This window comes from Stomoxys calcitrans, chromosome 2 (genome assembly GCF_963082655.1).
Source record: "Stomoxys calcitrans chromosome 2, idStoCalc2.1, whole genome shotgun sequence".
In the NCBI taxonomy this organism is placed as follows: domain Eukaryota; kingdom Metazoa; phylum Arthropoda; class Insecta; order Diptera; family Muscidae; genus Stomoxys; species Stomoxys calcitrans.
Window position 1 is genome coordinate 30,325,116 of NC_081553.1, and position 21,128 is coordinate 30,346,243.

At 41.3% G+C, this 21,128-nt stretch overlaps 1 protein-coding gene across 1 annotated transcript in view; it reads left to right on the forward strand.

Moving 5' to 3' along the window:
• The window catches only part of LOC106092496 (sodium/hydrogen exchanger 9B2), a 285,857-nt gene that overhangs the window by 119,157 nt on the left and 145,572 nt on the right, over positions 1-21,128 (forward strand). Inside the window, exon 3 of the mRNA XM_059362392.1 lies at positions 7,531-7,810. Within this exon, the coding sequence (XP_059218375.1) occupies positions 7,531-7,810 (280 nt within the window). The remainder of the gene's footprint in view (positions 1-7,530; positions 7,811-21,128) is intronic.

Consider the following 21,128-nt stretch of genomic DNA (forward strand, 5'->3'; position numbering starts at 1 on the left):
TTTTTTTTGAAGTTTACGTTTTATTCGGAAAGAACAAAAAGTTTTCTTTAATTCAACCAAAAATGCGTCAAGAGATTCTGTATTGAGCCTTGTCTGTTGCCCACGGTACTAAGGCCAATGTCAGCAACTATGAGAGCAGCTAACAAGCTGTCATTAAAAAACATTTCAATGAATTTTCTTCTCTAAAATGAGAAGCAAAAAACCACACAACCAAACATTTCTATCGCCTAGTTCTAGATTTGCAAGAACACTTTCCCCCCCCTCTTGTACACACACCCTTTGGTAATGCATATTCCCGTTGCTTGTACATTCCATACATATGTATGGTTGCATACACACAAACATAGACAAGATGCGAGTATAATAATAGTAATCCAAGCGAGTAGCGTAACGAGCAGCATACAAGGTTGATGCCACTGTGGGGCATTAACAACATTGGTAGTTGATTGGGGTTGTGCTCCTGTATTCCTTCTACCATTTCATCTCATAGCTGGCGGGAAGCAGAACTCTGTGTTGTGCAAGTTCTATCTCCGTAGGTTATGGTTCTGTTGCTTCCTTTACCATGCTGAAGTTGTTGCACAAAACTGCAGATTTCCTCTATCGTAGGGAGGCGGACGGACCAGCAGGGAATCTTCTTTGGCCTAGCCTGTCACTGCCAATGATGCGCTGACAATGATTATGTGTGGAAGTGTTGATGTTAATGAAACTTGGGTTAGTCGTTTTCCTGGCCTTTGGCCATGAACAAAATGAAAAGATTGCCTGGCTTTGGCTTTGTTAGCTCACTCACCCGCTCGCCCGCTCGCCCACTCATTTTACTTGATTTTTATTATTTTTCTGCAGTTTTATTTTGGCTTCGGGGCATTTTATAGTTTTGCCATTGTCTAAACGATTATGCGCTTATGAAAACTGCAGGAACGAGTTACTAATTAAATCTATTGTCAGATAGTGGCCTTAATTCCATGGAAAATTTCAACTTTGAAATTTAGCAGCAATCAAATATTAATTATGGTGGAAAAAGAGAATCAGGACACTGATTAAGACGAAATGTCATTCAACAATTATGTTGAATATAAAATAATTGAACATAAATGATGCTCTATTTAAATTAAAAACTCAAAATGGGAGTTCTTATATAAAAAGGGAATAGTTGGTTATAAATTTTTGTGATTTTTGAAGGTCTTCAAAAAAGTTTTGGGGAAGTTAAAGTGGAACTCTTTTTGAGACAAAGGCACAGCATGATGACATGATGCCTGCAGCCTATAGACGGATACGCTGAGTGAGGTTGGTGCAAAAGGACAAAAGCTATGGGATAGACCTTTTGAAAAATCAGGCTACACTTTTAATCTTGTAGTTTTAAGAAGCAAAAGCGAGCTAAGTTCCCCCAGGCCGAATCTTGGGAACTCACCACCATGGTTTCTGCTAAAATATGGGAGCTATATCTGGTTATAGACTGATTTGGACCGTACTTGGCACAGTTGTTGAGAGTCATAACAGAACACTATGTGTAAAATTTCAGCCAACTCAGACAAAAATTGAGGCTTCCAGTTGCTCAAGAAGTAAAATCGGGAGATTGGTTTATATGGGAGCTATATGAGGTTATAGACCGATTCGGACCGTACTTAACACCATTGTTAAAAGTCATAACAGAACACCGCGTGCAAAATTTCAGCCAAATCGGATGAAAATTGAAGCTTCCAGGGGCTCAAGAAGTCAAATCGGGAGATCGGTTTATATGGAAGCTATATCGGGTTCTTCACCGATTTCAATTGTACTTGACACAGTTGTTTGAAGTCGTAATAGAACACCATGTGCAAAATTTCAGCCAAATCGGATGAAAATTGAGGCTTCTAGGGGCTCAAGAAGTCAAATCGGGAGATCGGTTTATATGGAAGCTATATCAGGTTCTTCACCGATTTGAACTGTACTTGACACAGTTATTGGAAGTCATAACAGAACACCATGTGCGAAATTTCAGCCAAATCAGATTAAAATTGAGGCTTCTAGGGTTTCAAAAAGACAAATCGGGAGATCGGTTTATGTGGGAGCTATATCAAAATCTGAACCGATATGGCCCGTTGGCAATCCCCAATGGCCTACATCAATATTAAGTATCTGTGCAAAAATTCAAGCGGCTAGCTTTACCCGTTCAACCTCTATCGTGATTTCGACGGACGGACGGACTTGGCTAGTTCGACTCAGAACGTCGAAACGATTAAGGATACATAAACTTTATGTTACAAATGTTACAAACTAAACTAGTATACCCCCATCCTATGGAGGTGGGTAAAAAACCGCAAATTGTGAGCTTCTGCCTTCCGTAGCCTTTTTATACCCACCACCGAAGGATGGGGGTATATTCATTTTGTCATTCCGATTGCAATACATCGAAATATTCATTTCCGATATCCATTTTCGATCAGCGTAAAAATCTAAGACGATCTAGACATGTCCGTCCATCTGTCTGTTGAAATCACGCTACAGTCTTTAAAAATAGAGATTGTGAGTTGAAACTTTGCATATTCTTTTTTTTTTTGTCCATAAGCAGGTTAAGTTCAAAAATGGGCTATATCGGACTATATTTTGATATAGCCACCATATAGAACGATCCGCCGATTTAGGGTCTTAGGCCAATAGGGTCTTAGGTCAATAAAAGCCACATTTATAAGTGAGTTGTGTTAGGCCCTTCGACATCCTTCGTCAATTTGGCCCAGATGGGTCCGATCCTCCGATTTAGGGTCTTAGGCCCATAAAAGCCACATTTATTATCAGAATTTGCTGAAATTTGGGATAGTGAGTTGTATTAGGCCCTTCGATATCTTTCGTCAATTTGGCCCGGATCGGTCCTGATTTGGTTATAGCTGCCATATAGACCGATCGTCCGATTTAGGGTCTTAGGCCCATAAAAGCCACATTTATTATCGGATTTCGCTGTAATATGGAACAGTGAGTTGTGTTAGGCCCTTCGACATCCTTCGTCAATTTGGCCCAGATTCTTCTATGTTAGGCTTTTCGCTATCCATGTCAATCGGTATTTATTTGGATATACCAAAAAGGACAATTTTTTGTTCTACAAAACTGAACAATGATTTTTACTTATTAGACCACTTAATGTCCGTGCCGAATTTAATCCAAATCGGACTATATTTTGATATAGCTGCTACGGGGGCATGAATTTTGATTTTTCACCGGTTTTTGATGAAAGGTGGTGGGATTCAATAGGGTTGGATACCCCACTATCCTCAATCAACGCCATCGCTCTCCTCTATACACGAGCCAGTAGCTCCAGGGATGATGTTGAAGCTCCAGCCCATACATGTGAGTTGTACTCCATTTTCGGCCTTATGAAAGTGGGGTAGATATTAAGAAGATCAGACGGAGTGAATTAATTCTTACACCTTTTAAGGAAGCCTAAACACTTGAATGCTTCTTTCGACACTTCAAATACATGTTAAGCCCAACGGACATCACTTTGTATTCTCGTACCTGGAACCTCAAGAGCTTCTGATTGCTCAACATCTACACCGTTGATAGACAAAGATGATCGTAATGGGTCAGCGAATCGTTTGCATGATAACAAGCAGCACTGAGTCTTCCGTGCATTAAAATCTACTCGATTCATTCGGCCCCACTCAGAAATGGCCAGCAAATCCTGGCAGAGTGTATCATCCATAACCCGTCTCTTGTCCTCAATCTCTCGAAGACTTGGCCTATGGTCGAATGAGTACGAATGACAGAGATTACTGTCATCCGCAAATGAGTAGATCGGATTCGATGTCTGACCCAACAGATCGTTGATGAAAATTAGAAAAAGAGAAGAAGAAAGGTGTACCCCAGAGCCATCGGGTACACCTGCGGTCAATTTGTGCTCATTGGATGAGACCCATCTATAACGACTCGAATTGTGCGATCTCTGAGAAAGCTCGAAATAAATCGATCGAAGCCATTATGATGAAAGGTGGTTTCCATATATACCTGAAGTGGTGGGTACCCGAACTTTAAGCCTCTTTACTTTTTTAATAGTCAAAACAAACCACTTTGTGCATAATTTTAGCCATATCGGATAATAATTGCGTCCTTCAGCGGCTGAAAAAGACAAGATCCGAGATTGGTCAACATGGGAGCTATATAAGGTTATTAACCGATTTGGACCATACTTGGCACTTCGTGGAAAATTTCTGCCAAATCGGAGTGTGTGCCAATCAAAATATTACGGAGTAAAAGATCAAAAAGGTGACTTTGGTGCAGGCAAATTCTCCTGGAGAGAAAAATAAGGAAATATGGCAATTGGTACAAATAATGTGCTTATGATATGAAACATTTTCCCAGCTAATGGAATTCGACAATGGAGACGACGAGCATACTGCAGAATTAATCCCTTATGATAGTATGAAATGTATACCGCCTAGTCAGAATGAGGTCTACCTAACAGTAACCCAGCTATAGAGCAAAAAGACGGCAGTTGTCAATTAATTTTTCGGCTGAACTATTGGGCATGGCATACTATTTTCTTGCTGCCCGTCAATGACGCGTGGTGTTGCCAAATCGAAAAATTTTGAAAATAATCCTGGAACTTTTGAACAGGCAGATATGTACACATAACTTAACATAGTCAATGTTTCTTGATCCCCTAGAAGAGTAAATTTTCATCTGATTTGGTTAAGATTTTGCACAAAGTTTTGGCTTCCACCATTCGTGCCGAGTATGATCCAAATCGTTCATACACACAAAAAAATAACTACTAAATTTCCCATCGTCATTCCATTTGTACTTTAGGTCGCTGAAATTCAAAATAAATTGTTGCAGTAAAATTAACAAATTTCGTCGTTCTTTTTTCGACAAAAGTTGTTGTATTTCAAAATTACTTTTTTTATATACTGATATAGTCCCCATATAAAGCGCTCCTCAGTTGTGACTTATTAAGCTTCTAAAGGCCTTAATTTCTATACGATTTGACTCAAAATTTACACAAAGCCTTCAGTGTCGACTTTCAACATCCATGCTGGATATGATTCCATACTTCTATAGGACCCCTTAAATACCAATACCCCGATATGAATTCTTGAGGCGATAGAAGTCGCAATAAATTCCAGGTTTGGTTGTAAAATAATTTAAATACAAACTGTGTTAATAATGGTACGCGTTTTGCGGAATCCATGGTGGTGGGTACCCAGGATATGGCCCGGCCAAACCCCAGTGGCTGCCTCATATATACATGTAACATAATCTATACGGATGGCCAAAATATTCTCCATATTAGACATATTTGATGGCTTTGGCATTATGGGGCTCAAACAAGATCGTGCTCTAACACCATGCTGATATTATTTGAGGGTCCGCCCCCTAAACTCCCTTCAAATCGGCTATATTTGCCTACTATGGCATCAAGGGGCTCTTATAATAGGCAGAGTAATAGGTAGTAGAAAACGAATTTGATATTCAATTCTCAGGTCTAATATTTGAGGGTCGTCTTAGCCCATAAACTCCCCTTAACCATTGGTAATTGCGGCTCTAATAAAAAAATTTGAGTGTAGAGCACGATGCTGATTTTATTTTTCAGGGCTAAGTGCGTGGGCCGCCATACATACCCCTCAAACTAGACATATTTGTGGACTATGAAAAAAAAAGAGCTCAAATCTGTGTTTCAGCTCAAATGTAATTTTTGACAGTAGAGTATGTATCTGATATCCACTTTCGGAACGAAGGGTTTGGCTACTCCAATCCACCACCAAAACCAAGTAGATCTAACATCCAAACTTTAGCGGGCGGACTCTCCCCTTACCCTATTTTCAAAAACGCAAGATCTCGAAGATGGTTGGGGATATTAATCGAAATTTGGTTTGTTTATAAAAACTCAGAAATAGGAACTTGGTATCCTAATTTGGGGTGGGATATCTAGGGGGGCTGCCCCACCTCCAAAGCCCGCCAAATACATACCAATAGAGGTATGTGAGACCCGAGCACGATTCTCATATATGGGGGTCCGCTTCACCACCAAAAATACCCCCATACCGGACATATTCACCGATCATAGCAATATACGGTTCAAATGATAAGTATTTGGGAGTAGAGCACCAATATGATATCGACATTGGGGGCGAAATATCAGAAAGGTCGCACCAGCACCCCCGAACAGGACTTATTTTCTGACCGTCCCAGTATAGGGATCAGATAAAATAAGAGAGTGAAAGAAGGCGCAGCGGAGCGGGTCCTGTCCAGCTAGTCTACCATATAAACCAAGGTTAGGTAAGAGTGTCAGTCCTTAACAGTCTCACTTAGACAATTTTAATTCCATTGTGATACCACAGTAGCGACAGACCAAAGGAATCGAACCCACGACCCCAGCACTGGTAAACCAAACTCGGCTACGGGGGGGACCTCCAAAAACCAAACTTTAGTTTAAACTTCTTGAGCCTCTAGAGGGTGCAATTTTTATCCAATTTGACTGCAATTTTGCACCTAATGTTTTGCTATGTCCTCCAAACATTGTGCGGACCGTAACCTTATATTGCAAATTTTTGCCCATGAGCATTCCACTAAGGAACAGGGGCAATCTTCTCACCTATCAGTGAGTGCAGTTCGATTCAAATTTAAGCTCAATGATAAGAGGCCTCCTTTTTATAGCCGAGTCCGAACGGCGTGACGCAGTGCGACACCTCTTTGGAGAGAAGCTTTACATGGCATAGTACCTCACAAATGTTGCCAGCATTAGGAGGGGAAAACCACCGCTGAAAATTTTTTCTGATGGTCTCGCCAGGATTCGAACCCAGGCGTTCAGCGTCATAGGCGGACATGCTAACCTCTGCGCTACGGTGGCCTCCACCTTATATATAACCTTATATAGCCCCATGTAAATCCATCGCCCGATTTGACTTCTTGAGCTTCTAGAGGGCGGAATCACCATCCGATTTGGCTGAAATTTTGAACGTAGTTTTATTACGACTTCTAACAGCCATGAAAACTAGGCTCAAAATCGTTCCATAACTTGATATAATTGAAGTAGTCATTCAAGAAACTTATTCCATGAAGTCTATAGCGGAGAGTATGTAAGATTCAGCCCTACCAAACTCAACGCATTCGTTATTGCATGCAATTATCTTTTTGGTGGTATTATTAACTCCCAAAAACCTCTTTAAATGATTTTACAACATCTGTACTCCTTTTTACAACATCTGTACCCCTTAACGACTCGTTATTGTATGCGAATATCTTTATGGTGGTATTCTAAACTTCTCAAAACCTCTTTAAATGATTTCCCAACATCTGTACTCCTTATCCCCCCCAAATGCTGTGTAACCTATTTTAGTTTCTCTATTTAAGTAGTGCCTGGCCACAATCTGCAACCTTAAAAAGCCTGATTGTCCAGTTGACATAAATAACACAAAGGCAATTGGTAATTTCACTGCAGAAAATCTTTTCCGCTTATTCTGATGCTCCATAAGAGCACAATGCTATTCCGTTCGCCCCCATTTAGGTTTTTGTTCATTCTCAACTGAACTGTGTTTCCTTTCTGCTTTTTTTTTCTTTCTGCAGCTGTTATCTCAAGCAGGCATCCTGAAAATCCTGTAGACAAGTGGACATCTAATGCTGCTACTGCCACTGCCACTGGTAGTGTCGAGGACATAGATCTGAAAATACATTCTAATTTGGAATTGCAAAAAATTCCCCAGGACATGATGCAGTCTCACAACAGTAAGGAACAAAACGGTTCTACTATAATTCAAACGCCAACATCATTAACAACGCCACCAACAGGCGGTCATAATGGTGGTAGTGGTGGTACCAGTGATGCCGAATACAAAGGTCCTAAAGTGTAAGTATAACTTGAATTTTTAAGGCGGTTTTATGTGCTCTTTTGATTTAATGATGAAGAGTAAAGAAGATGAAATTGAACTGAATTTTAGATTAAAAGTTTAACTTGAAATTGAAATACATTTAACTAAAGGAAAGTTAAGGGTTGGAGGGGGGAACTTCAATGTCGGTGGGAAAGACATTAGCCGGAAATCGATTCCACATACAAATGGTTCGGGCGAAAAATGAATTTTCTCGGTAATGCATTGTTCGGTCGACTGACCACTCAAATACAAACGGGTGTAAGTTCCTGGCCAGTCTTGTATTCCTGGTGAACATCCTAACGTCAGGGTTAAGAAGACGAATATCCCTGGAACACACGCCATGAAAATAACGATAGAGCAATACAACGCTACCCACATTCCGACAATGTTCAAGAGAAGCAATAGAGTGGGAAACTCTACTGTCCCCAATCAACACCATCGCTCTCCGTTGAACACGGGCAAGTAGCTCCAAGGATGATTTTGGAGCTCCTGCCCAGAGTTATATTCCATTCTAGGCCTGATGTAGGTAGTACAGATATTGAGAAGATCAGAAGAGGTGAAATACTTCCTGCACCACTTAAAAAAGCCCCAATCACTTGAATGCTTCTTTCGACACTTCGAATACGTGTTTTGACCAACGGACAACACATTGTATCTTCATGCCCAGAACATCAAGAGCATCTGACTGCTCAATATCTATACCGCCGATAGATATGGTCGATTATGGTGGGTCATGGAATCGCTTGTGAGACAAGAAACAGCACTGCGTCTTCTGTGAGTTAAAGTCTACTCTGTTTATTCTACCCCACTCGAAAACGGCCAACAAATCCTGGGAGTGCGTCTCATCCATAATGCGCCTTCTGTTCACAATTTCTTGAGGACTGGCCCTATGGTCGAATGAATATGAATGACACAGACTACTGCCATCGGCAAATGAGTAGACTGGATTCGAAGTCTGACCCAATAGAGCGTCAATGAAAATAAGAACAAGACTTTAAATCGAGATATCGGTCTACATGGCAGCTATATCCAAATCTTAATCGATCTGTGCCGTATAGCAGAAGTATGTCAAATGACTTAACTTAAATCATTGTCCCAAATTTCGGCGACATCGGTCAATAAATGCGCCTTTTATGAGCCCAAAACCTTAAGTCGAGAGATCGGTCTATATGGCAGCTATATCCATATCTAAACCGATCTGTGCCAAATTCAAGAAACATGTGGAAGGGCCTAACACAACTCACTGTCCCAAATTTCAGCAAAATCGGATAATAATTGTGACTTTTATGGGCCTAATACCCTAAATCGGAGGGTAGGTCTATATGGCAGCTATATCCAAATCAGGACCGATCTGGGCCAAATTGACGAAGAATGTCGAAGGGCCTAACACAACTCATTGTCCCAAATTTCATCAAAATCGGATAATAAATGTGGCTTTTATGGGCCTAAGACCCTAAATCGGTGGATCGGTCTATATGGCAGCTATATCCAAATCTGGACCGACCTGAGCCAAATTGACGGAGGATGTTAAAGGGCCAAACACAACTCACTGTCCCAAATTTCAGCAAAATCGGATAGTAAATGTGGCTTTTATGGGCTAAAGACCCTAAATTTGAGGATCGGTCTATATGACAGCTATATCCAAATCTGGACCGATTTCGGCCAATTTGACGAAGGATGTCGAAGGGCCTAACACAACTCACTGTCCCAAATTTCAGCAAAATCGGATAATAAATGTGGCTTTTATGGGCCTAATACCCTAAATCGGAGGATCGGTCTATATGGCAGCTATATCCAAATCTGAACCGATCTAAGCCATATTGACGGAGGATGTCGAAGGGCCTAACGCAACCCACCGTGCCAAATTTCATCAAAATCGGATAATAAATGTGACTTTTATGGGCCTAATATCCTAAATCGGAGGATAGGTCTATATGGCAGCTATATCCAAATCTGGCTCGATCTGAGCCAAATTGACGAAGGATGCCGAAGGGCCTAACACAACTCACTGTCCCAAATTTCAGCATAATCGGATAATAAATGTGGCTTTTATGGGCCTAATATCCTAAATCGGAGGATAGGTCTATATGGCAGCTATATCCAAATCTGGCTCGATCTGAGCCAAATTGACGAAGGATGCCGAAGGGCCTAACACAACTCATTTTCCCAAATTTCATCAAAATCGGATAATAAATGTGGCTTTTATGGGCCTAATACCCTAAATCGGAGGATAGGTCTATATGGCAGCTATATCCAAATCTGGACCGATCTGGGCCAAATTGACGTAGGATGTCGAAGGGCCCAACACAACTCATTGTCCTAAATTTCATCAAAATCGGATAATAAATGTGGCTTTTTTGGGCCTAAGATCCTAAATCGGCGGATCGGTCTATATGGCAGCTATAACCAAATCTGAACCGATTTCGGCCAAATTGACGAAGGATGTCGAAGGGCCTAACACAACTCACTGTCCCAAATTTCAGCATAATCGGATAATAAATGTGGCTTTTATGGGTTTAATATCCTAAATCGGAGGATAAGTCTATATGGCAGCTATATCCAAATCTGGCTCGATCTGAGCCAAATTGACGAAGGATGCCGAAGGGCCTAACACAACTCACTGTCCCAAATTTCAGCATAATCGGATAATAAATGTGGCTTTTATGGGCCTAATATCCTAAATCGGAGGATAGGTCTATATGGCAGCTATATCCAAATCTGGCTCGATCTGAGCCAAATTGACGAAGGATGCCGAAGGGCCTAACACAACTCATTTTCCCAAATTTCATCAAAATCGGATAATAAATGTGGCTTTTATGGGCCTAATACCCTAAATCGGAGGATAGGTCTATATGGCAGCTATATCCAAATCTGGACCTATCTGGGCCAAATTGACGTAGGATGCCGAAGGGCCTAACACAACTCATTGTCCCAAATTTCATTAAAATCGGATAATAAATGTGGCTTTTTTGGGCCTAAGATCCTAAATCGGCGGATCGGTCTATGTGGGGGCTACATCAAGATATAGTCCGATATAGCCCATCTTCGAACTTAACCTGCTTATGAACAAAAAAAGAGTCTGTGCAAAGTTTTAGCTCAATATCTCTATTTTTAAAGACTGTAGCGTGATTTCAACAGACAGACAGACGGACATGTCTAGATCGTCTTAGATTTTTACGCTGATCAAAAATATATATACTTTATAGGGTCGGAAATAGATGTTTCGATGTCTTGCAAACGGAATGACAAAATGAATGTACCCCCATCCTTCGGTGGTGGGTATAAAAAGGGAACGGTAAAGGACAAAGCCTTGTGGCACACCTGCGGTCAATGTATACTCATCTGATAAGAAGCCATCTACAACAACTCGTATAGTGCGATCTCTTGCGAAAGCTCGATATAAATTGAACGAAGTTATAACCGACTCCAAAACCTGTCATGCCTGACTTGTCATGCAAGTCAAACTCTTGCATTTTGAGCAAAAAAAAAGTTGGATATCATTTCACGGTAGCGCTCGCTATTCACAGTTATGTTACGATTCTCATTATCTTTGAAGAAGTACGGTCCAATTATGCCACCAGCCCATAAACCGCACCAAACTGTGACTTTTTCTGGATGCATTGGTAGCTCTTGCAATGCTACTGGCTGAACTTCACTCTAAAAGCGACAATTCTGCTTATTTACGTTCCTTTACGGAACAGGGGCAAACTTCTCACATATCAATGAGTGCAGTCCGATTCAAGTTTAAGCTCAATGATAAGGAGCCTCCTTTTTAGAGCCGAGTCCGAACGGCGTGCCTCTTTGGAGAGAAGTTTTACATGGCATAGTACCTCACAAATGTTGCCAGCATTAGGAGGGGAAAACCACCGCTGAAAATTTTTTTCTAATGGTCTCGCCAGGATTCGAACCCAGGCGTTCAGCGTCATAGGCAAACATACTAACCTCTGCGCTACGGTAGCCTCCGTGCGTACCCATTGAGCCAAAAATAACAGCTAACAAAGTGGATCTTCGGCCAACTTTCCAAGAGCCCATTTACCAAAATGTCTGCGTTGCCGTAGTTCGTTCTGTTTCAATTCTTGCACCAGCAGTTTTTTGAAAGGCTTCAAACTTAAATCCTTCCGCAAAAATTTCCACGTTGTTGAGTTGACAGAAGCCCAATTGCTGTGAACGGCGACGAATCGATAATTGATGCACACTGGCCGATACAGCTGCGATATTTTCTTCAGTTCGCACTCTACGTAAGCGTGTTGGCAGCGATTTTTTCTTCAGTTCGTACTCTACTTAAGCGTGTTGGTGGTTTAATTTCAAACAAAGTAAAGTTGGTACGAAATTTAATCACAATAACCCGAATAGCCGCTTTAGTGGGTCGATTAAACTGACCATAAAATGGAGAAAGCGTGCGATGAACTTTCTTAACAGGCACGCATTTTGATAATAAAATTCAATAATTTGCAAGAGTTGTTTGCTTGTAAGACGACTCGTGGTTAAATTATAGACTAAGCTGAAGATGTTTGCCAGTGGAACAAACCACGAAACGTGCATGCGCTGTTAAAAACAGTGTTACCAAAAAGATAATGACTAAAAAATCACCTTTTACTTGTCACTGTTGTTGGAAGTTGCAACAGAACTCTACGTGGAAAATTTCAGCCAAATCGGATTACATTTGGATCGTCCAACATCCATGTAGGGAGTTATCGCAGAACTATGCCTGCAAAGTTGCAGACAAATCGGATAATAATTGCGGCATTCACAGACTCAAGGTCTCAAGTCGGAAAATTGGTTTATATGGGATCTATATCAGGTTTAGTTTAGTCTTTCACCACCTGATCTTTTCAACGGTGTTTTGGTCGTCCCGGTTTACGTGCATCACAATGCAAGCCTTCAAATAATTCTTCGCTCCAGCTTCTTCATTCATTCTGACTAACGTGGTCATACAGCTTACACAGTTCGTGTTTCATACGACTCCAATATTTTCCATCAATGCATTCTCCATATATTGGGTTGCCCAAAAAGTAATTGCGGATTTTTCATATAGTCGGCTTTGACAAATTTTTTCACAGCTTGTGACTCTGTAATTGCATTCTTTCTTCTGTCAGTTATCAGCTGTTACTTTTAGCTTGCTTTAGAAAAAAGTGTACAAAATGTATATTTGATTAAAGTTCATTCTAAGTTTTATTAAAAATGCATTTACTTTCTTTTAAAAAATCCGCAATTACTTATTGGGCAACCCAATATTTTACGAAGAATCCATCTCATAACCACTGCCACGTCTGCTTTCACAAGTACCCATACCTCGCAACCATATGTAGTGTAATTTTCGTTTGTCAAGAGGTTGCCTTTTATCTAAACTGCTAGCTTAATCCAAAGTACCATCTTTATATCAAAACTGGTGTGATTCGTTTCGGTTGCGAAGGTGACGAGGTAGGTAAAGTTGCTGACTATCTTTAAGTTGTGGTTCCCTACTTTCTCCATTCTCTTTATCCTACTGCCAGACCCCCTTTCACTGAATCTGGTGTAGTGCTTTCAAAGGCTGCAGTTACTTTTTCCGGTGACCGACCCATGATATCGATGTCGTAGGCATAGACGAGTAGCATTTAGCACCCTACTATTGTGAGTAGGGTGCCATATCTTTTCACATCTGCATCTCTTATAACCCTCTCCAGCAGGATATCAAAGAGATCAAACGATAAGCTGTCTCCTTGTTTGGAACCTCGTTTTTTATGGAATCGTTCGTAGATATCCTTTCCTATTCTTACTGAGAAACGTACATTACCAAGCGTCATCCTGCAGAGTCTTATAAATTTTGCAGAAATACCAAACTCAGCTTGAAATACCTTTGATCTTATAGGACTATCGAAAGCGGCTTTGTAGTCAATGAAGAAGTCCTTTACAGACTCACTTAGATAATTTTAAGTCCATTGTGATACCACAGTAGCGACAGACCAAGGCTTCTGGCGGGAATCGAACCCACGACCCCTTTACTGGTAATCCAAGCACGCTACCCACTTGGCTTCCGGGCGCCCGGTAAGTGTTGATATGTCCTTCAACCATTGATTTGGTCAATGGTTGATTTACCAGGTCTAAAGCAACATTGGTATGGCCCAATTATCTCATTGACTTTAGGTTAGGTTGAAAAGAGGGTGCAAATATTCGCCCCATGCCACCATAAGCATACACCTAAGCCAGTAATCGGCTTGCTCTCTAAATACTCGTTGACTTTAAGTTTTAATCTTTCACACAATACTCTAGTGAATATCTTGTAGGTGATGGGGAGGAGACTTATTCCTCTGTGGTTGGCACATTCCGTCTTGCCTTCTTTCTTGTGTACGGGTAAAGTATGTTGAGGTTCCAATAATCGAGTATGCTTTCTTCTAGTCAGATCGCTTAGACGAGCTTTACCATACCCCTCAACAGCGTGTGGCTTGCGGTCTTAAATACTTGTGTGGGCAACCCATTGGCTCCTGCTGCCTTGTTGTTCTTCAGTCAGGTTACAATCTATACCATCATCGGGGATTGGTTCTGCGGTATCCTCGTCGCCGCCATCGTCGGCCACTAGCAGCTGGGAAAAATTTTCTCATCAGCGTGTGGCCTACGGTCTTAAATAGTTCAGCTGGCAACCTATCGGCTCCTGCTGCCTTGTTGTTCTTCAGTCTGGTTATATTCTACACCATCATCTGGGATTGGTTCTGCGGTATCCTCTTCGCCGCCATCGTTGGACACTAGCAGCTGGGAAAATTTTTCTTTCCATATCCCAAACGCACTATCTGTATCAGTTACCAGATTTCCTTCTTTGGTTCTGTAGGAGGATGTGCCTGCGCCAAAGGCCTTGGTTTGATGTTTGATTCTTTGGTAAAATTTCCGTACTTCATTCTGACCTTTGACCAATTCGCTCACACTCACGTATATCCATTTCCTTTTTCTTTCTGCGGAATAGACGTTTCTCCGCTCTGCTTTTCTCCGATACCTCTCCTTCGCCTTGCGCGTTGCTGATTGTAAAGTGGCCTTGTATGCCGCATTCTTGGCTTCAGTAGCATTTCATTACTTTTGGTCGTACCATGGGTTCTTAAGGGAGGCTTCTAGTATCCAAGTACTACGAGGTGGGCGATGGTTTTTCATTGTGCCGTTATATCGTTGGAACGTTCACTGATCCGGTTTATAAGGCTAACCTGTTGGCTGATATATTTGCAGGGAACTCTTCCCTGCCGGATAGCAATCAACCACTTCCCTCAATCGAAAATGAATCCGGCATCATGCCCCAACTATTTTTTCGAACTCGTGGAGTTAAAAGGGGTTCTTGAAAATCTAGACGTAAATAAATCCCCGGGTCCGGATGGCATATCAACACTTGTCTTACGCAAGTGTTCTTCGACGTTCGCTCCTTCATTACGCAACCTTTTCAACCTTGCCTACGGTGAGGGAGTCTTCCCGGCACGTTTGAAGGTTGCGAACGTTCAGCCAATACCCACGAAGGATGAGGCAAACAACCCTGCGAATTATCGGCCAATTGCGATATGCTCCGCTCTCTCCAGGGTCATGGAGAGCATGGTTAATCACCATCATATGAGGTATTTAGAGACTAATGGCCTTTCTAGCGACCAACAGTATGGGTTCCGCAGAAATCGCTTTACGGGTGACCTCATGGCACTTCTGTCGGAACGTTGAAGTCGCTCAATCCACCAGTTTGGTGAGGCTCCGCAAGTGTACCCCAGGGCTCTGTTCTTTCTCTTTCTCCTTCTCTTTTTCTAATTTTCATCAACGATCTGTTGGGTCAGACATCGAATCCGATCTACTCATTTGCGGATGACAGTAATCTCTGTCATTCGTACTCATTCGACCATAGGCCAAGTCTTCGAGAGATTGAGGACAAGAGACGGGTTATGGATGATACACTCTGCCAGGATTTGCTGGCCATTTCTGAGTGGGGTCGAATGAATCGAGTAGATTTTAATGCACGGAAGACTCAGTGCTGCTTGTTATCACGCAAACGATTCGCTGACCCATTACGATCATCTTTGTCTATCAACGGTGTAGATATTGAGCAATCAGAAGCTCTTGATGTTCTGGGCATGAAAATACAAAGTGATGTCCTTTGGGCTAAACATGTATTCGAAGTGTCGAAAGAATCTTTCAATTGTTTAGGCTTCCTTAAACGGTGTAAGAATTACTTCACTCCGTCTGATCTTCTTAACATCTACACCACTTTCATAAGGCAGAAAAAGGAGAACAAGTCACATGTATGGGCTGGAGCTTCAAAATGATCCCTGGAGCTACTGGACAGTGTACAGAGGAGAGCGATGACGTTGATTGGGGATAGTGGGTTTCCAACTCTATTGCCTCCCTTCATCATCGTCGCAATGTGGGTTTTTTGACGCTGTTCTATCGGTACTTTCATGGTGTGTGTTCGTCTGATATTCGTCTTCTTATTCCTGATGTAAGGATGTATGTCAGGGATACTAGACATTCCAGGAACTCACACCCGTTTGTAATCAATTAACTGTTGAAATATCGACCGTTTCAGCAAAAATAAAATTTTTTTGCAAATTTTGCCCATGAACATTCCACTAAGGAACAGGGGAAAACTTCTGACATATGAATGAGTGCAGTCCGATTTAAGTTTTAAGCTCAATGATAAGGGACCTCCTTTTTTATAGACGAGTCCGAACGGCGTGCCGCAGTGCGACACCTCTTTGAAGAGTAGTTTTACATGGCATAGTACCTCACAAATGCTGCCAGCATTATTAGGAGGGGAAAACCACCGCTGAAAATTTTTTTCTGATGGTCTCGCCAGGATTCGAACCCAGGCGTTTAGCGTTATAGGCGGACATGCTAACCTATGCGCTACGGTGGCCTCTGTTTCAGCATGGTTATAGAAAACTTTTTGAGATTTCGGCATGTCCCCCATTTTGCAACTCTTCAGTATGATATGTCAGTTGCCAATTTGAACGAAAGATGGTTCAAGTCCAATGTCGGAATCATGGAAACCTCTTTTAGTCGCATTTTGGTGCTAAAAGCAGTTATTTTTGTGCTCAATCACAATGAGTTTAAAGAGTTTTTGCGGCTAGTACTTTACCTTTTTTCCAACAAAACACCATACAGCGTTATTGTTGTGGTTTTCAAAGTGTCTCAGACAGCGCTGAGCGATGGCATGCTGTGCTGCTATAACTGCTGCAAGTACTAGGGCATACGAGTTTGTGTGTGTGTGTGTGCTTGTGTAGGTGGCACATACTCGTTGGTGCAACAAAAATTACGCAGCATAATTATGGAAAATTCACCTATGCAGATACCGGCCACCAGGAGGCATTTGTTCGGTGGTGTGTCTTTTGTGTCATGAATTTCAGGCGGAGACAAAAACGTTGTGGCATGACAACAACACCAAAAAACAAAACAAAAACAGCAAAAGGATATGAACAATGTTTGCTCACATGATGATTGCCAAACAGCCAAGCCGCCATCCTGTGCAACCGAAGCATGCATTTCCTCAGCCATTGTGTTGATGTTTGAGACAGTCGCCTGCAGTGTGTAAGGTAAAATGGGGGGGGGGGAAAGAAATAAACAAACGCTGTGCTTTTGAAACTCCTCTCCAAAAAGGGGGAGCGTTGGTGTTGGTGTTGGTTTGGTTAAACGGCATTTGCATCCAGCCCAGCAAATAAAAAACAAAAAAAAAAAAACAATTAAAGGTAATTGTTCTTGTTGCTTTTGCTGTCAGCATCCAGGATATGAGGACTAACAGCAAAATTCCCCACCTTATTGTCTACCCCGGCGGGGAGGGTGCGAGGGGGGAGGGAAAGAGAGGTTTGCGTTTTCCTGTTGCCGTACTACGAGTTTTTATTTAAGAGGTACAATAGTTTCTTCCTTTAGGTAAAATGCTTTTCACCTTTGGGCGTGAAGTTTTCCATCGAGTTGTTGCCTGTTGAGGACATCAGTTTTATTAAAGCGCTGTTCTTCTCATTATGCCTTAATTGCTGATGTTGTTAGGGTTTCTAATTGAAATTCACACAAAGTTAACACATCCATCAGTGGCATAGGAGGAGTTGGAGTTTTGGAAAAGCAAAACATGGATAAGCCAAGTGTGTATTTATCTAGTCATTCCGTTTGTAAAACCAGAGAATTGATCTGCGATCCCTCAAAGTTTTCCAATTTGAATGTTTCTCATTCCTAGGCCATAAAAAATATGTATGTCAATTTCCATCAAGATTGGACGCTTCCATGATTTGATCTCCAATTTGAATACCAAATGCTCCACAGTGCATTGTGATACCTTAGCAACAGGAGAACGAAAATTCCTTCAAGTTCCTACCGTTGAACCATCCAGATCGTATTAAAAAACACAACAACTTCTGAATGTTCATATCCGCTAAATCAGACAAGTTCTCAAAGAAGTAGGTACCTAAAGTGAAACTCCTTCTGACTGCTAGTGCGAGACATGAGACACAGTGTGGTACATAAACACAACATATGCTTTATAGTCTCTCCTTCCTCCACGTCCTCATAGCTTTGACAAAAGTCCTTTTTTGCGATCTTCAGTCTGCCAGTCTGTTTTCCGATCACACAGTGGCCTGTTATGACGGACATAATGGCTTAGATGTCTGTTCTAGCTAGCGACAGCTGAGCGGTAAACCATAGGTTCCTGTTCCCCTGGAATGTGTATGGTAGTTCGTAGTCTCGCAAGCTCGTCTACTCTACAATTCTGTGAGTTATCTTGACACCCAGAACAGGTGAATTTTGCCAAACTGTTCAGCCATCTCGTTGAGAGATCTGCGGAAATTGAGGGCGGGTTTTGAATTCAGAATCCTCGACTTGCAAGGATGTCCGCTTGATACACACTATAGTGCACTGTGTTGCCAAATCGAATCAAATTATGTCCTTCAACTAAATTTGTTTTGTATACATTAAAGTTTCTAGAAACCGAATAAGGATGATCGAGAGATCGGTATATATGGGAGCTATATCAGGTTATGGACTGATTTGCACCTTATTTGGCACTTAGCAGAACGCCCCATGCAAAATTTCAGCCAAATCGGACAAAAATTGTGGCTTGAAAAGACTCAAGCAGTCAAATCGGAAGATCGGTTTATATGGGAGCTATATCAGGTTATAGACCGATTTATACCGTACTTGGCACAGTCGTTGGAAGTCTTAACACAGCACTACATTCTCAATTTCATCCAAATTGGACAAAAATTGCGGCATGTAAGGACTCAAGAAGTGCAATCGGGAGATCGGTTTATATGGGAGCCATATTAGGTTATAAACCGATTTAGACCGTACTTGACACAGTTGTGGGAAGTCATAACAGAACACTACGTGTTCAATTTCAGCCAAATCGGACAAAAATTGAGGCTTGTAAGGGCTTAGGAAGTAAAATCGGCAGATCGGTTTATATGGGAGCCATATTAGGTTATAAACCGATTTAGACCGTACTTGACACAGTTATTAGGAGTCATAATGGAACCCCACGTGCGAAAATTTCAGCCAAATTGGATAAAAATTGCGACTTCCAGGGAAATCAAAAAGTCAACTCGGGAGAGTCAACTCGGAAGCTATATCAAGTTATAAACCGATTCGGACTGTACTTGGCAAAATTTCAGTGAAATCAGACAAAAATTGTGTCTTGTAAGGGTTCAAAAAGTCAAATCATGAGATCGGTTTATATGATAGCTATATCAGGTTATAGACCGATTTGGACCGAATTTGATACAGTTATTGAAAGGCATAACAGATTAGTACATGCAAGTACAGAGGTTCAAGATGTCAAATCGGAAGATCGGTTTGTATGGGAGCTATATCTAATTCTGATCCTATATGGCTCATATACAATTCTCAATGACCTACATCAACACCAAATATCTGTGCAAAATTTTAAGCGGCTAGCTTTACACGTTCGACGGCTATCGTGATTTCGACAGACGAACGGACATCTTTGGGTCGACTCAGAACTTCGAGACGATCAAGAATATATGTACTTTATAAGGTCTTAGACGAATATTTCGAAGTGTTACAAACGGAATGAGTAGATTAGCATACCCCCATCCTATGGTGGTGAGTATAAAAATCGGGCGATACACATATATATATATCTGAACCGATTTCTATGAAATTCACCAGTAATATTTAGAGTCATAAGAAAATCCTTACAGCCAAATTTCGAGAGAATCGCTGAACAAATGAGCACTTTATTGAAATTTTACTCAAAATCGGCCAAAGATATATGTGGGAGCTATATCCAAATTTTAACTGATTTTTTTCCAATTTCAATAGGCTTCGTTTCTACACAGAAAGAATGTATTTGAGACGATTGGATTAAAATTGTGGACAGATAGACGGATATATTGGGTTGCCCAAAAAGTAATTGCGAGAGTCACAAGCTGTGGAAAAATTTGTCAACGCCGACTATATGAAAAATCCGAAATTACTTTTTGGGCAACCCAATAGCTGAAAGTGATTCTGAGTCGATCGGTATACTTATCGGTATACCTATCTCTCTTCCTTCTGGGTGTTACAAACAAATGCACTAAGTAATAATACCCTGTAGCACAGTGGTGGTAGCGCGACCATCCTGCGGATGGAGGCTGTAAAAAACAAAAACCATCAAGTAAAAACGCTTCCAATTTCCACCACCTTTGATATATAAACAACATTTTCTCAAATTCCACACGAACATCGAACACAGGGGTCAAGACCGTAAATCCGGAACGTTGATCTGTATGGCAAATGCAATGCAAACTATTCAAAACTTCGAACAGTTATCTTCATCCGTTCTCAAGTGGTAGATCCTTTGTTAGCTTTTTCGATCTCATACCAAACACAAATTGAAGTCGAGTAAAGTTGTCAAAAGGCTGACACACTCACACTCTACTCGCAAATATCATACATTTCAGTACTTGGCATTGACCATTGTTCCTTTCACTAATTCTAATGGCTGAGCATGCACGTAGAATGCCGAACTATCGCCTACACAATATACGTATGCGTTGCCAAAGTTTTTCTCATTTGCTACCAAAGCCACAGAATTATACAAATCAACTCCTTCTCGCATTAAACCATCTTGAAATAATCATAGTAAATATCGTCCATGTCATTACCCATAACAGAAGCTTAACAAGTAACAAGTAAAAGCGTGCTAAGTTCGGCCGGGCCGAATCTTATATACCCTCCACCATGGATCGCATTTGTCGAGTTCTTTTCCCGGCATCTCTTCTTAGGCAAAAAAAGGATATAAGAAAAGATTTGCTATGCTATTAGAGCGATATCAAGATATGGTCCGGTTTGGACCACAATTAAATTATATGTTGGAGA